Here is a 17,450-nt window from a genome sequence, read left to right on the forward strand (position 1 = left end):
CACAAAAACAGCAAACGCCCCAGCACTGACCCCAGGTGGACGCCACAAGTGATGCATTTCAACTCTGATCTAAACTCGCCTTTGAACAAATTGCTGTCTGTTCTTAGTATATGTACAGGGGTGCACATAACTGGTACGCAGGTATGCATACGCAACAGAATTCACTGATGCGTACCGTCATTTGCATCACGACGCACATTTGCGTACCTGTACACAGTAGTGGTGCAGTGGAACGAATCATCTTTGATTGGTAAGGATCAAGCATCGGTTCAGGACGGGCACGGTCCGCAGAATGGTTGGACCACTAGTGACTACCAAACACAATCTCCTGGTACTCATGTGAGTACCGCATGAAAAAAATTATGTGCACCCCTGTATATGTAGTATATGACTTAATCAACTTCAGAGGACAACCTCTGATTACCACTTACCGTATTGGCCCCAATATAAGACGGTGTTTTTTGCATTGAAAAAACACTGAAAAAGAGGGGGTCGTTTTATATTCGGGGTCTAGACATTATACCCATTCACAACGCTTGATGGCGGCAGATATAATTGAAGCGAATGCTGAACTTGACTCCCCAGACCAAAGCGAACCCCTGTCACGAAGAAGAAAAATAAAAACTAGCGGTAAGAAAGAAAAGAGAAGAAAATAATAGAAGAGATAACAGAAAATGGAGAAACGTAGCGACAATCTGGAGAGAAGTGGGTCGAAGATCGGCCAGGTTAACTGGCAGCTGAGGAAAAGTTATGATGTAAACTTCAAGATGGTGGTGATAAATGAGGCAGAGTCTTCAAACAATTGCAAAGCGGCTGTGAAATATGGTGTCACAGAGTGTAATGTACGGAGATGGAGAGCTCAAAAAGATCACCTAAAAAATGCTCACAGTCAGAGAAAAGCTTTCCGTGGTCCTCAGAGCGGCCGCTTCCAAGAACTTGACAGAAGGGTGTGCGCTTACGTGGACGAGAAACGAAAAGACAGGATGCCCATCAGCAGAGCTGTCATTCAGCTCGGTACGTTTGCTCTGTGAGTGGATCCTCCACGCATGGGATGCAGTTTCCCCAAAGAGCATCATCCACGGGTTCAAAAAATGTTGTATATCAAATGCCCTGGACGGCAGTGAGGATGACGTGCTATGGGAGGAACCAGCGTAGCCAGAGGATGGGATTGGGGACAGTGACACTGAGCACAGCGAGGCAGAGGATCTTTGTGAGGAGTTATGTTCTGTCATGACAGATCTCAGCTACTCTCAAGTTAAACCAGTTTGCATTATTTTATTGCAATGTTTTTCCTTATTCAGATTTGTTTGAAGACTACAGTTACAGTTAGACTTCACTTTGATGGTTAATGCAGTTATTGCAATTTTGTTGTTTGATCACAATTGATTGGTTTATTTACATTTCAAAAACCAGAAGCCATTCATTTACGAATGTGATTGAACTTTCCATCCATCCATTATCGATACCGCTTCTCCTCACATGGGTCGCTGGGCGTGCTGGAGCCTATCCCAGCTGTCTTCGGGCAGTAGGCGGGGGACACCCTGAATTGGTTGCCAGCCAATCTTAGGGCACACAAAGACAAAGACAAAGACAAAGACACACACTCACAATCACACCTGGGGGCAATTTAGAGAGTTCAATCAACTTACCATGCATGTTTTTGGAATGTGGGAGGAAACCGGAGTACCCGGACAAAACCCACGTAGGCACGGGGAGAACATGCAAACTCCACACAGAGAGGCCGGAGCCGGGATCGAACCCACGACCTCTGAACTGTGAGGCGGACATGCTAACCAGTTGACCACCGTGATTGCACTTTAGTTTACATATTTAAACGTTCAGATATTACAATTTGAATGACGCAAAATAACATGCTTTTTCTCTCAAATATATTGTTATAATCATTTGTTTCAGATGTACTGTAATTATTTTCTGTATAAAAATTTGTTTGGTGTTCAAAAAAACATTTTTCAAACTTGAGTCTTGAAAAAAAGGGGGTCATCTTATAATCAGGGCCGCCTTATATTCGGGTCAATATGGTACTTCATTTTATTAATAAGTATATTATGATCAATTGTATTGAAGGCTTTTTGCAAATCAATGAAAATAGGCACGTATTCTTGCCTATCAATACTATTACTAATTTCCTCAATTAGATTTAATTTAATTTAATTTACTTCAAATTAGGGCTAGCGTAGTTGACGAGTTTCTTCTGAAGCCATAGCAATAGAAAAGATTACATATCTTTTACTCACAATTCCTTTAATAACTTCAGACCATCAGTTGATCTTTTGTTTTTGAAATTGTTAACAATACCAATATTTTGTATTTCATCTACTGGCTTTAGAACTACTAAACGCAATTACTCAAAACTATCATCATAGCCTCATGCCCAATCATCCATGTACACTGAACACTTTATTCTTGGAATTTCTATTCTTTTTGTCAAGTACAAAATGCCCTTGGAAATATCATGTGAAATTCAAGCCTTCTGCATTTTCATTCTGCTCTTAGGCTACGTTCACACTGCAGCTCCATCCTGATTTTTTTCCCCATATTGATCATATGAAATGTGAACAGCACAATTCAGATTTTTTCAAATCCGACCTGGGCCTCTTTTGTATGTTGATATAAATAGGATATGGACGCGATGCATCCGCAGTACGAACACTCATCCACACACATCTGACCTATACGTTATGACAAAGCCCAATAGGCGCTCCCCACGGGTGGGAGAGAGTGCTCGGGAGACTACCGACATCGTCCAATAATTTGCAAAGTTCTTTTGGGTAACAGTTGTTGTCTATATTTGACTTGAATTTAACATGAAGCATAAAGTGGCCATTTGTGGTGATACTAGTAATTCAGCCACGCAGACACTTCATTATAATGACGTGATGACAACCTTTATAGAAGTCGCCACTCAAGGAAGGCTTCATTAATTTTACATGCGTGGCTTGATTGGTAGTAATTAATTAGTTTAGCTTGGAAAAATGAATAAGAGCATAAAAATACACCCCTATATTGAAATATTTCACTTTTAAGGCAACACTTTCAACTCACAAGTACGTCCATGACGTGTCCAACGAGATGTAATGTGTATAATTTGTATAATTTTTTACAAAAAGTGTACTTACACTTACTTATTAGAACAGGCAGGCACGCATGTGTGTGCAATGAGTAGTTCCGGAACAAGGAGTGATTACAGTTGGAGAGGAGAGATTCCACGCAAGTAACATTAAAAACAAACGCCGTGCCAAGTATTTTTAACGAGCAAGAACAGAGAGGAAGGCAGAGAGAGACAGACCAATGGAAAGAGTATGCATTTTCACATTTACAATAAATCCAAGAATAAAAAGCTAAGTCAAGTGATATTTGTATATTATTGCGTTATGGGTTCAGTTATTACATTTGCAAAGACTTTTTTTTGTTCACCAGGCCAATAACATAATAATCAGACAATAATGTAATAAGGTATTACGTTATTGGCCAAAAGTTATCACGTTATAGGTTCAGGACTTCTATTATGTTATTGGTGCGTTATTATGTTATGGGCCTATTACATTTTTAAAAAAGGTTTTTAAAAAAGGTTACAGGCCATTATTACGTTATGGGCTTCTACAGGCCCCGGTCACTATGTTTGGAAATTGGGTTCGAATGTTCGAATTTGCCTCACGTGGAAGTCTTTTGCTTGATCTGAATAATGTTCAATGATGTCATAAAATGAATAAACATATCACCTCTCCATTTTCCAAAGGAACAATTCGGGAATATTCGGTGGTGCAAACGATGTCGTTGTCATTGTAGATCCTCTCTATGGTTTGCTGTCCGAAGCGCTCGATGCAGTCTCGCTTGGAGGCTACAAACACACACACACACACACCCACACACCCCCACACACACCCCCACACACACCCACACACACACGCACACACACACAGACGTTAATGATGTCTCACTGTGGTTAATTAAAGGTAGGTAGGCAGGGAAGTTCAGGGGCTGGTGGGATGAAAGGAGAGGTCAACGACAAAAACCCAAAGTATCTGGAAGTCATTCTGTGTGTGTGTACATGCACGTGTGTGCGCAAGTGATTTTGTGTGTTTGATTTGTGGGTTTCCGTGTCATTGTGTAAGTTTGAGTGTGTTTAAAAATACCTGGAAAGAGAAGCTAAATATGTAGGGAGGCCCGATCGGACACATAACTATCACACCAATATTGGGGGAAAAAATGACATCACATTCATCGGTCTGATAAACAAAAATTGACAGATAAAAAGGGCCACTTGAAATACACTAACGTTGGTCTGGTTACTGTCACTTTAAAGAGAAAGTCAACGCAAACTTTTTTTTTCAAGGATATGTTCTATGCAAGCCCACTAATTGAAAAGGGACATTCTGATAAATATTGCGTTTGTGGAATAAGTGTTAATCCACTCGTCTTTAGCCATCTCTGGGGGCGGCCATTTTGTCTTCTGTCGACAGAAAATGACCAATCAGATTCAGAAAACAGGTCAGCCGTGATTTGTCGTTGTGAACAGTTGTGATGTCATTTTCAGTGGACAGAAGACAAAATGGCTGCCCGAGTGCATTTTGCTGCTTAATGTATATTTCACAAACAAAAGTAATCAGAATGCCGTGTTCCAACTAGTGGGCCTGCTGGGAACATATTCTTCCAAAAAATATGTTTGGGTTGACTTCCGCTTTAAGAGTCCAAGCCTCCCCTGCATGACATAGGAGGTAATAGGGCACTACTACCCGCGCCTTCAGAAGAACAGTGAGCCATTTGTTAAAACGGCTTTATTTGAACCAGGGCTCTAGACTCCAATTTGGGCATACAAATTTCACGATGTGGCGACTGAAAACAAATTATAGGTTGTACAGGTACAGTACATCCAGCCCAAATCTCCTTGACTGAAAAAAAAAATATTTACAAGAAATATTGGTAAAAAATTTCACGTGGGCACGCACTGCTTGCCCGGTCCCATTCACTTGAATGAGAGCCTCAGCCAAGACTCTCTCGGCAGTCACCAGCTGACGCAGTCACCGTCAGGGCCAACGGTCCTGGCACCGCCTCTGGAAGGTCTGCTTCGGCGGCCGCCGGAGGTCTCGGACATTGATGAGTGATTGCGACCGAGCTGTGCCTTTGCCTTTTTTAACTCAGATTTTGCCTGAGTAGTGTTGCTGCATACTATAATTGTGTGGACTAAATCGAGCGGTTTGTATAATGACTGGATGGATGGATGGATGGATGGATTACAGTAAAAATGGACGAGTCCGATCTTGTCTGGGAAGTTGAGATTGCGGTGAAAAGTCACCAGGACTCGTCAGTTTGTACTGTAATCCAATGTCGATTAAGTCTATTATCCAGCAGTTAAGGTAAAAGTATAGCTAAAGAGGAAAAGAAACCATTTGGTCGTCATCACACTCTCGCGTCAGACGCCCCCGGCGGCCGCCTGAAGCCACCACCGCCAAAATGGGGCCACGACCGTTGTCCAAAACGGCGACATGTAAGTTACTTCTTTGGCATGCGTTTTACTGAAATTGCGAAAGATTTAAAATGTATTAATTTACATTTTTGTCTGTAGTTCATGGCATCCAAACGAAGAAGAATGGTAATGACCGTGAAAGAGACAGTGAAATGCATCCGATTATGCGAAGCTGGACACAAAGTAAAAAACACCCAGGAGACACTTGGAGTCGGAAAAACTCAAATCTACAAGAAAAGTCCTCATGTAAAGCCACCGTCCAGCAAGAGAGCTATGGAGATGGCATGAAAAATGCTTTTGTATGCATAAGAATCCCCAGACATCAATGATGATCAACGGGACAGTTTCTTGCAATTAGCAACAAAACTGTATAATACGTAGACAAACATTTTCATACAGCAAAGAATGAAGCCAACACAACAACTCATTTTTTCCCAAGCCTGAGAAACACTAAAATACAGTACAATTGACTGTAGTTAAGTACTGTACTGCATTGGTGTTACAGTTTTTACAGTATTTTTTCAACAGTATTTGGACCATCTTTGTTATACTGTACTGTATTTTGTTCATATACCTGAACTTTATAGTTTAGTTTTTGTTTAATAAAAATTTGGGGGAGCATATTTTCTGGGGCATTAAATTGCTTGTGTTGTTATACATGTATTTAGTTAACATACAGGACAAGTACCGTAGCGTTTCCCACATAACGAAATTCTGTTATAAGGAAAGATTGAAAATTCAAATATGATTCCTTACTAGAGAATACTTTTTTAGAGTCGAGGAGATTTCGGCTGGTTGTACGTGTACAACCTATAATTCTTTTCAGTCGCCTCATTGGGTGCACTATAGAGCCCTGTAAAGTGCTCCCATCTGCTCTGATCAATAGTCATCATCATTAGTACTCACAGGAGAAGTACTGCCATGGCTGGTACGTCTGCCCAAAGTCCACCGACCTTTCCAGAACCCACAGGTCTGGACGCGGAGAGTTGGCGAACTTGATGAGCACATAGGCCACATGGAACAGCTGCGTACACACACATCAATAACATCGTCAGTGACATCATCCTCATCCTGACAAGTGACAAGTATGGTAACGGGTTGCAGATGTTCCACATGCCGTTGTTGTTGCTGAGATGTCACTGAGAGGATCATGTGACATGAAAAGTAATATGCAGTCCATATTAAAAGAAATAGACAATTTTGTTGATCGGTGTGACTAGTGTCAGGGGCTCATTTTTTTCAAAGTTTTGAAGGGGCCCCTACAATCCATTTTCACCAGGATACCAAAGCTTGTAAGATATGACTTTTTGGGCATTTTGAGGCCCAAAATAGGCTATTAATAACTGTTCTGTAATCATCCATTTTCTACAACGCTTAACCTGTTTAGAGTCGCAGGGAGCTGTAGCCTATTCTTGCTGACTTCAGCCGATAAGCAGACTGCAGCCTAGACTGGACGCCAGTCAGTCGCTTGACACATATACACTAGAGACAATCATTCACTCGCATCTTCACACCATCAATGAGTGGGAAGTGACGCCCTATCTCAAGTTATCTTTCTGAAATTACTAAGATATACTTGGAAGAGATCAAATCAAGCAAGCCATACATTATTTTTTGGTACCATTTTCCTCGATAAAGAAAGTGAATTCACTATCGATTAATGATAAATTAGGTTCAGATCAAATCTGGTGACTGAGAAAGGCCTATGAGGTCCACAGTATTGGAAATTCAATCAGACCCTAATACAAGATAAGGCATTTATTGGTAAAACAAAATAATTTTTTAACCATTAGTTTTGAAACCAATGAAGACTGCAAATCCTGAAATTATTTTGGAGGCTTCAAATGTTGCTTCTACGTGACAAAACAAACTTAAAAGCAAAGCTTAAAGGAGGAGATAAAATAACTGATCCAAATTTTAGATGAAGAGAACATGCCCAATGAACAACTGAATGTCTTGGCATCAAAACAAGAGGAGTGGCCAGGCCTCCATAGTGGTGAACGCTGCAAATGCAGTTAAAATACAGCAGTCGAAAAGGCTCGATCACCTCTGAGGCTCCGCTTGGTCCTCGGCACCTCGAGCAGCGCCTGGTCCACAGACCTGAGGCTGCGGGAAGGTGTGTAGGAGTGGAGAAGCTCAGAGAGGTACGGCGGGGCGAGGCCATTTAATGATTTATAGACAAATAGAAGAATCTTAAATCGAACCCTGAAATGCACTGGGAGCCAGTGAAGGGAGGCAAGAATTGATGTTATATGCTCCATCTTCCGAGCTCCAGTTAGTAGGCGGGCAGCAGCATTTTGGACCACCTGGAGACGTTTGAGGGAGGACTGTCTGACTCCAAAATAAAGTGCATTACAGTAATCTAGCCGAGATGTAACAAAGGCATGGATGACTCTTTCTAAGTGCTGATTGAAAAGGAGGGGCTTTACCTTAGCCAGCTGTCTAAGGTGAAAGAAGCTGGACTTTACAACAGCGCTGATTTGCTGGTCCAATTCAAGATCACTGTCCATTTTAAAAAGTTAAGGATGTTGGCTTTAGATATGAAGCCAGAGGGCCCAGGTCAACAAGGTGGGATGTAGACGAGCCACTGGGACCGAACACCATAACTTCTATTTATTTTCATTGAAATTTAGCAAATTCAGTGAAATCCAGTCTTTGATGTACGCTAGGCAGGACAAAAGAGGTCTTATCGAGAGTGTGTCTTTTTTGCTCAGCGGGATATAGATCGCCTGCATAGCAGTGGACGGAAATTTTGTGTTTTCTAAGGATGGAACTCAGAGGCAGCAAATACAAAGAGAACAACTATGGCCCCAAAAAAGAACCCTGTGGAACACCTTACGATAGAGGGGCAGAGCAGGACTCAGAGGAACTTAGACTAACAGAAAAAGTCCTGCCAGCTAAAAAAAAAAAAAAAAATCTGTTTTTTTTGTACCGAAAATACATAAATATCTCACCGGTACAAGCCAGGGTTAATTTGAAACATGGCATGTTGAAAATAAATAACGGCTCCTGGCAAATGAGGCAGACGGTTGTTGTGTATTTCAGTGAAAAAAAATAGTCCAAATTCCACCTTTCCTTAAATTGTCAGCCCTTGCTGTCAACTTTCCTTTTTTTATTCAATGTCGCCATTTTAGAAACTGTGCGGAAAGGGTCACAGAGGGTTATGGAGTTGGATAGAGTGCTTTTATAACAGAGGCAGAAAATGAGTAACATCTGGTCCGTAGCCCCGCTGAAAAGCATATAAAAGACACTCAAAATGCAATTCCAGATTTACACACAAGAGGGCAGCAGCACTCTGCAGGTTGGATAAAATTTGACCGCATGTGGCCCCCGGGCTGGACTTTGGACATGTCTGGTCTAGGCGTTTGGACACGCCACAAACCAGTCAGGTAGCATTATTACAATACCTTCCCAGGGGAAAAAATAGTGATGCATAATTGTGTTTTTTATCGAATACAAGGCTCCCGTCAGGCGCACGCACATGTTCACAGTTCACTGATAATCTCCGCTATACTTCCATGTCCCGTCAATGTTAGAAACTTAATGTATTATATCTTGACTATACAGAACAGAATTACATTTTAAAGGTAGATTCATAGAGGTGTAAAATTTCAAAACGGAATGTATTTTTCATTTGTGTTCCGTGATGTTGCCTTACACCATTTCATTGAAGGGTTGTAATCAGTAATACCTGCTGTCAGTGTGGTTTTTTGAAGAGTTTATTTGACCATTGACCGCGTGTGTGTGCGTGTGTGTGTGTGAGATGTGTGTGTGTGAGATGTGTGTTTGTGTGTGTGATAGATTCCATTCAAATTGACCAATAAAAAATGCTAAATATAAGGTGAGGAGCAAATTTTAGAGCACGTTGTTGTATATCTACTTGAGAAAGAAAGAGAGAGGTCACATAGAGGTCCCACCCACTCCAATGTTCCTTTGTGTCTCTCTTGTCTTATCTCCATGGTTACCTGAGGCAAAAAGAATGTGCAGCCACCGAGGAATTTCCACAAACCACAATCATTAAACCAGCCAGGGGCTGTTATCTGGAACGCAAAACACGTAAGCACAGACAGAGAAAGAGAGATAAAGAGAAAGAGAGAAAGAGAGAGAGAAAGAGAGAGAGAGAGTGAGAGAGAGGGAGAGAGAGAGAGAGAGGGAGAGGGAGAGGGAGAGGGAGAGGGAGAGGGAGAGGGAGAGAGAGAGGGAGAAGAAGAGGGAGAAGACTTCCACCTGTAACATTCCACTAAGGAAACAGCTTGGACTCATCGCCATCATTTGCAGGTGAAAATAGCATAAGTTCCCATACATAAGAACATGTAGAATGTATATTTATTATGTTTGCAGATGCCTTAGGTATTGTAGCTATAATGGGTGTACAAACCCTACTTATGGAAACTCATGGCGCGCCCTGTAAAGAAAACATTGGTGACAACACCGTTGGAAAAATTGGTGGACAAAAGGCAGAAACGGATGGCTCATTGCTGGACCGTGACTGGATCAAGGTTGGAGCACAGGTGGAAAATGGGTAGAAGTCATTTGGAACATAATTCTAACAATGTGGCTGAATAACAGGTAGAAACAGCTGGACAATGGGCAGATGACAAATGAGCAGGTGGACACACAGCCAGGACTAAAGTAGACTATGGTTGGAACACAAGAGAAAAATGGGTTGAACACATGTGGGACATGGGTGAAAAAAGGCGGATGATGAGTGGATGAACTGGGTTTGACATTAACCACTGCATGACTGTGTTGGGCCACGCTGCCCTGACCTGACCTAGCCAGTACAAATCTCATAAATAAATGTGTTGAAATGAACAGTTATTGCTTTTTTAAAATTTAACCTTCAATATTTGGACTTTAATCTATTAAGATAGTTTAATCATTGATCTTTTTACTGCATAGCACATATTTTTTTTGGCGCGTCAGATTAAATACTTCAATAAGTAATGGCTTGAACAAGATATAAGTTTTGTTTGCCATGTTCACGCCAGCTAGTCTAACTAGTACTAATTTGCTGTTCATAAAGGAGAGTGTGAATATCTTTTCTTTTTTTTTTTTTTTAAAGCGGCTGCCTCGAACACCTCCATTCACATTCACACGCTACATAGAGTCTTCCCTCGCATAAGGCACCAATACTGAAAAATTTGCAGAATCTAGGATCAGAGCCCAGTGATTTGATTTTGTATTGTTTGGTAACTTATTGTTCTATTGCTGGGATAGGCTCCAGCACGCCCCTTGTGAGGATAAGCGGTATCGATAATGGATGGATTGATGTCTAGAGAGTGCTTACAAAAAAAAGGAGGCAATTCCTTGATGTGTACTTGTGCAGCCATGAATCTATAACTCTTGTTGGATCTTTTTGCCTCAGAGTTATCTTGATGCCTTTTTGCAATTATTTTTTAGCAATTTAAGACAGGGGTCTCAAACTCACCACCCGGGGTCCATTTGCGGCCTGCATGATGATATTTTGAGGCCCCCTACAAGACATCAAAGGTTAATGTGGTCCCCACAATTTTTGCCATATTGTTGCCCCGGGCGGTTCTTATTTTTTTTTTTTCTAAATCACTTATGGGCTACCATATATCAGGCTCATCACAGCTTTTGGTGAAAGGTAATTCTGAAGTAACACCAAGTGGAAGGAAAACCAGTCCCACCCAGTCCCAGTTATGTCTTTTCAAAACCTCTTATGAAGGAGAGTGGTTGGTGATGAGAACAGCCAATTTAAAGAAAAACAGGAGACGGAATGTCGTTGTTTTTTTTTTGGGGGGGGGGGGGGGGCGTTTAGCACTTGTGGGCTCATACATGTCTTGAATGCACAGATAAAATTGCGTTGCTCAAGAAATAAGATGTCATGACTTAACTATACATGCTAAGGAATATGCAAAGTACCAGGGAGAGGAGAGAGAGGATCGGGTCACCAATCCTGTACATGTTCTGAAGAACCATCAATGTTCTGAACTGTTATCACAAAAAGATGAGGGAGACTGGATTAGCTGTACTTTTTTTGGGAATACAGTGCTACCTCTACTTAGGAACGTATCTTCATACGAAATTTTCAAGTTACGAAACGCCTTAACAGGAAAATATTCCCACTTGTTGCGAAAGAAATTTCAGAATACGAAAGGTAAAAATACAGTATGGACTGCTACTCGCAGCTCCAGATTTTCCTGAACGCAACATACTCATAGCTGCTCTGCCATTGGCTATTACTAGCATCTTCCTTTTATCCCAATGGCTAAGAGGGACCTCTACCGTATTTGTCTATGTGTATAGATAGACAGGTAGATAGATAGGTGTGTGATAGATATGTCTATGCAGCGTCCTCATCATTCGCCCCTCGAGCCATGAGGTGTTCCGATACTTTTACTTGAGTATTCGCTATGGACCCCAAGAAAGTGATGAAGAAACGAGGAAAAGAAAAAATAAAATTGTTTTTTTGTCCATATAAACCAAGCAAGAGATAATAGAAAAGTATGAAAAAGGGATGCGTTTGGTTGATCTCGCCAAAGCATTTGACCGTAATGTATCGACAGCCAGGCAAAAAACATTTCTGAGAGAGAACATGAACCAAAGAGGGCAACATGTAACATGTTTGTTTTTGTAACATGTTTTGATGCATTTTTATGCTTTATAAAACATTTATGTCTGAAATTTGGGGGGCTTGGAACCGATTAGGGCGTTTACATGGAAAACACGTCTCTACTTACAAAATTTTCTACTTAAGAAATTCCTTCAGAGAACCAATTAATTTTGTAAGTGGAGGTACCACTGTACTTGAACCCTTTTTTTGTGGAATACTTCATGTATCCAAGACAGAACCAGACTATCGCCAGCGGCCCCAACATAAATTGAGTTTGAGATTTTGGAGGTTGACACTCCAGGGGACTTTTGTGCATTTTTCTTGCTGACTTTGTTCTTACCAATAATCACTCCAACGTCGGTATGACTGCCCTGTATTGCCATCGCATTTTAGCGGGAAAGGAGAATTGGAAATAAAAGCGGTGGCTATTTTTTTCTGTGTTGGGTGCATTCGGATATTCAATCTGATGCCCTAACTCTCCTATGAGAATGTGAGTGTTCGGAGAGGCAGAGCTCAGTCTCTTTCTTTGAATTTACTGATGTTTTGAGTCAAAACCAACTACATCTCACGTCAGCCCAAAACCCTCGCATCTTGCTTGAATAGCTTCCTTCTTGTCCATCAGGTTGCAGTACAGCTGGAAAATGGGGACGGATGGGGAGAGCAGGTAGAACCAGGTGTAACCCTGGTTGAGGGATGTCAGCTCACATTCACTACTCAAGTCAACACGATGATAATGTGCCAACTGTGAATGTCACTTGGAAGTGTGGTGCATTCCAGATGTACAAATGAAAAGGGGGGAAGACTGTGTGTACGTACATGCGTGCGTGTGTATGTAATGACAGGGTCAATATTCCCCCAAAACACCCCCTTCATATTTATGCTGAACATGCTTGAACGTGACAACAAACGCTCATCTTCCCAGCTACACTCGTTTTTCCATTCACACGCACACACACAGATGGAGCGTGTTGGGACAAGGATGGAAAAGTGGCATACTGCATTTCATCGATGGTGGAAATATTGATTTCTGAGGAGGAACGTGGATGATCTCATCATCAGTTGTTCTTCAATGTCCCCGTCTCTCATCAAGGTTGTTTATCCTTGCCAGAATGGGGAACATCGAAGGATGGCAAAGTTTACGTGTATGTGTGTGCGTGAGCGAGACACCATTGAACCGGCATTGGGAAAAGCGGAGGAGGAGCAGCAGGATCCTCAAAAGGAATAGAGATAAGAACATTCCTAGCCACGGAAAGAGATTCAGATGCTTCTTCTCAGCGCCAAAGAGGAAGAGATAGCAGGAAAGGAGGAGGGGCTAATGTTGTGGTGTTGGGACTTTCTCATAGGCCACTGTATAAGCTACACCACCAAATCACATCCAACGCAAGAGCTGGAACACGAATACCAATGTCCCCGAATTCCCACAGTGGAACCGCCAACATGCAACACCGCTGGGCTAGTACAACAAGACCAAATATTGGAAGAATGCACCTCAAATGTCACACAAAAACTCAATCCTTTGAGATTTCTGCTCAGCGAGCATTCATTAAAGGGGAGGTCAACCCCAACAATTTCTTTACAATATTATGTTGTATGCAGCCTCCCTAGGCTAAACTTGATATTCCGATTAGTATTTGTGGAATGCGAATTAAGCAGCAAAAATTCATTCTGACGCAAAACGTCATTCTGATTACAATTGCATTTATGGAGCAAATCCTCCCGTTTTTATCCATCTCAGGGGGCGGCCATTTTGTCATTTGCTGTCGACTGAAAATGACATCACAGTTGCTCAGGGCTCAGGTAACAACCAATCATGGCTCAGCTTCAGAAAACAGCTTGAAGGCCACATTTGGTTGCAAAGCGTGCAACAAAGACTTCAAAGGCTATGTTATCACCTTAACCCAAGGAGCATTTAGGACAATGAGAAAACATTTGGAGAAGCAAGACATTCACCATCTGTGGCCTAATTTAAGATTTTTTTCATCTGAATAATTTGTGGCATATCTAGTGCCAGCCTTAAAATCACCAGCTTCTGCCATTCAAAAGTTCGACATCCAATCTGAAAAAGGCACATATTAAGGTGTCAGTACAAGTAATACGATAGTATTTTGGTATGTGAAATGTAAGGTTATTTGTTTCTTCTCAGTATGATCACTTAATGTAATAAAAGATGCCAACTATTTTGCGTGCATTTTTTGTTGATTTTTAAAATCATTTTGACACTATAAATATCTTTTATTTTTACTTTTGTACATCAATCTCTCCTTTTTTTTTACTTTTACTAAAGTACATGAGTTAAATGAGTGCTTCTACTTTTAACTGTCTTTTTCATCACCTCTGCTTAAACTACAATGAAACCCTATTCTGATCCTTCCAGAACAGTTTGTGCGCAATTAAAAAAAACAAAACTCTCCAAATAAAAATCAAAGCATGCTTTGTGACGCCTAGTCAAAGTTTTTATTGTTAATTAAAACTAAAAAAATAACTAAAACTATAATTGGAAAAACATTTACATTCATGAAATGAAACAAAAATGAGAGTGCTTATAAAAAATTTAATTAAAAAACAGAACTAACTAAAACTACATTTTGCATTCATAAAACTAGACTAAAACGATCTATAATTATACAGAACATGTCCTTAGTTTGTGTTTTTGTCAGTTTATTTCATAAATGAGCTTTGGGGATTTATTTTAAATGTATTTATTTTGGTATTATTGTTCAGCTAAACAGAAGACGGAAGGTCCAACAGTCATTTGGCAACTGTAGTTTACTTTCATTACACAACAATTGTGATGTTTTGTTAAAATTTTCCACTCAACAAATACTGCAAATACACTAAAAAAAACAACAGTAATGAAAAAAAAATAAAATTAAGCACTTTTGAAAATATAAAAACTAATACAAATTAACAAACCCTCTCGAAAAAAATAAAACTGAATTTAAAACAACAAAAGTCGAATAGCAGAAAAAACTACGATGAAAAATCCCACACTATTATAACCAGCAAAAACTATTTTTAAAGTCCTTATTAAGTGAGAATAAAACTGTATAAAAAGGCCTGAGACCAGTAGCAGTCTATTCCAATATGTCTTTAGCTCGACCAGTGTGAGTTCGCAAACCAGAGACACTTCAGGGCAAGTTAACCATTCGGCCTGCTGATCACATGACGAACATTTTTGAGCACATACTTCTTGTTAGTTAGAAACATTGTAGTTATAGAAAACAGAATATTAGCATTTCTCTAAAGTTGAACATAAATATTTAGCTAGCACAAAAAAGACTGCTAAAAGAAAACCTAAACTTTAAGATTTAGTAGGAACAGATCACTCGGATTTCCTTGAAACAAAATGAAAATATTTAGATTGAATGTAAACATTTTTCTAAAACTAACATAAACAACTGTAAATCATGAACTCAGGCTGAACCTGCTACCATTGCCTCATTAATATGTTCAGCTGCTACAAATTCCACAAGTGTGCCAGACCAGGAGGAGGAGGAAGGCAAGGCTGATAAGAGAAAAGGCAGATAACCTTTGACTCAATGTGTGCTATGGCGGAAGCTTGTTACAACATATGACTTCACTAAATTCAGAAATATTAATCTTAGATATCACTCATATTACAGTATCTGGGGTATCCCGATTCTCCAAATCCTCAATTTGATTTTCAATTTTAGAGTCATGATTCCATTATCTTTTTTTTCCCCGCACATTACAGAGGCTTATGCCATTTTTAGACTAGTCTAGTCTGCAATCATTGGTTTTATTCTTTGGATTGTGTTCTTTGAATTTTTGTTTTCAAAAGATGGGCTCCATATAAGTGAAGCAATTTCCATTATTCGTGTCTAATTTATTACATTAGGCACCAATGGTCACATTTAAATCAGTTATTTACAATATAAAGGACACAATCTTCTCAGCAAAAGCAAGCAAGCAAGAGCGGCTATAAGTTCTAGCTGGTGTATTTTTGTGTCCGCCTCTCCGGCGAGCAAGCCACCAAACACGCTCCGTCTACCGCCGACGCCATGAGGCAAGCAATGAAGTAAGAAAGACAAAGGTGTTGGTTGATCAACTGTCCAGCTGGGCTTCATTCACTGATTAATAGTTGAATTTAGTGCTCAATACACAGCTAAATATTGTCACACACACACAAATGTTTCCGTGTTTTGTTTTCGAGTGCAGTGTGGTGTCGCACAGTGCATGCGCTTCTCCCATACATATGTCACACATTGACATGGGATGTATATTTGTATGTATGTGTGTGTGCGTTTGCATGAGCGAGTGGGTGTGGATGTGTGTGTTTGATGTGACGCTAATCTGGAAATACTAATTCAGCGTTTGTTTTTAACAGCCATTTACTGCTAATCACTGTATTTTTTAAATTTATCCAGTGTCACTTATTATAATACATGTAATTATTTTCGAATAAAATACTGTTTTTGATCATTAACTAATCCAACCATTTTTAGTAACAGCCAAAACAATCAAATACTCGTCCAATAGATCAAATGTGTCAAACTTATATATATAAGGGATGGCCATGTTTTCACTAACAAGTTCATTTTATATATTTTTTGATCAGGTAAATTAAAAGAGTTGCCATTTTCTATTTTATCCATTCATTTTGGAGAAATTAGGAAATAAGTAACTCCATGAATAACGCCCCTTGATAATGAGCACAATGGCCGTACCCCCTACCGTTCTATCCTTGTTCGGCCGGAGTCACGCGAGGAACCGATTCCAAACTCTCCATTGGAAATCATTTTACTTTTATTGCTTATAACGTCCAAATGTGGCGATCAATTGGCACCAAAATTTATGTGGACATCTCTACTATGCCCACTTCAACATATCAAAAGAATTAACCTCTCCGTGGCTGATTTATATGAGAATGAGGAAAGGTAGAAGTCAGCAGAACTAAATAGATTTAAGGTTGGGACGAGCACACACTGCTTCTTTGCTTATGGAAAAAAAAATGCTTCTTTGCTGATCACAGTTAGTACGGGTGACGCATTAAATACCAGTCAGGATATTTACAGAAACTGAAGTGGGAATGAGTAGACGTGCACATTTATTTGGATGAGGAATGGACCCAGTTTTTCGACTTAGAACGCGCCGTCCAATTTTGAAGGTAACAGCTGAAATGGCACGTTCCAATGCGGCCACACTCGTCTGTGCAGTCAGCCTCGCCAAAACTTTTTGTTCGCTGTTCGATGAGGGCTTTCGTCACTTTCACGCCGCTTCACTCAGGCAGGTCGTGGCTGCAAGCAAGCATGGACACCGCACACGACTGCTTGCAAGGCGACATGAAGACACAGGCTCATCTTCACCTCCACAAGCTGGCTGGACAGTAAGGAGCTAATGTTGTTGTACAAACGCCTTTTGTTT

General features: G+C 40.4%; 1 protein-coding gene across 5 annotated transcripts in view; it reads right to left on the reverse strand.

Annotated features, from left to right (window-relative positions):
• lama5 (laminin, alpha 5) overlaps nucleotides 1-17,450 on the reverse strand; it is a 152,950-nt gene that overhangs the window by 113,823 nt on the left and 21,677 nt on the right. For all 5 annotated transcript variants that reach the window (XM_086046434.1, XM_086046469.1, XM_086046442.1 and 2 more), the window contains 2 exons: nucleotides 6,392-6,509; nucleotides 3,741-3,859 (listed from right to left, as the gene is read on the reverse strand). In XM_086046434.1, the coding sequence (XP_085902560.1) occupies nucleotides 3,741-3,859; nucleotides 6,392-6,509 (237 nt within the window). The remainder of the gene's footprint in view (nucleotides 1-3,740; nucleotides 3,860-6,391; nucleotides 6,510-17,450) is intronic.

This window comes from Filicampus tigris, chromosome 1, assembly GCF_054856515.1.
Source record: "Filicampus tigris isolate MCC_2025a chromosome 1, RoL_Ftig_1.0, whole genome shotgun sequence".
Lineage (NCBI taxonomy): Eukaryota > Metazoa > Chordata > Actinopteri > Syngnathiformes > Syngnathidae > Filicampus > Filicampus tigris.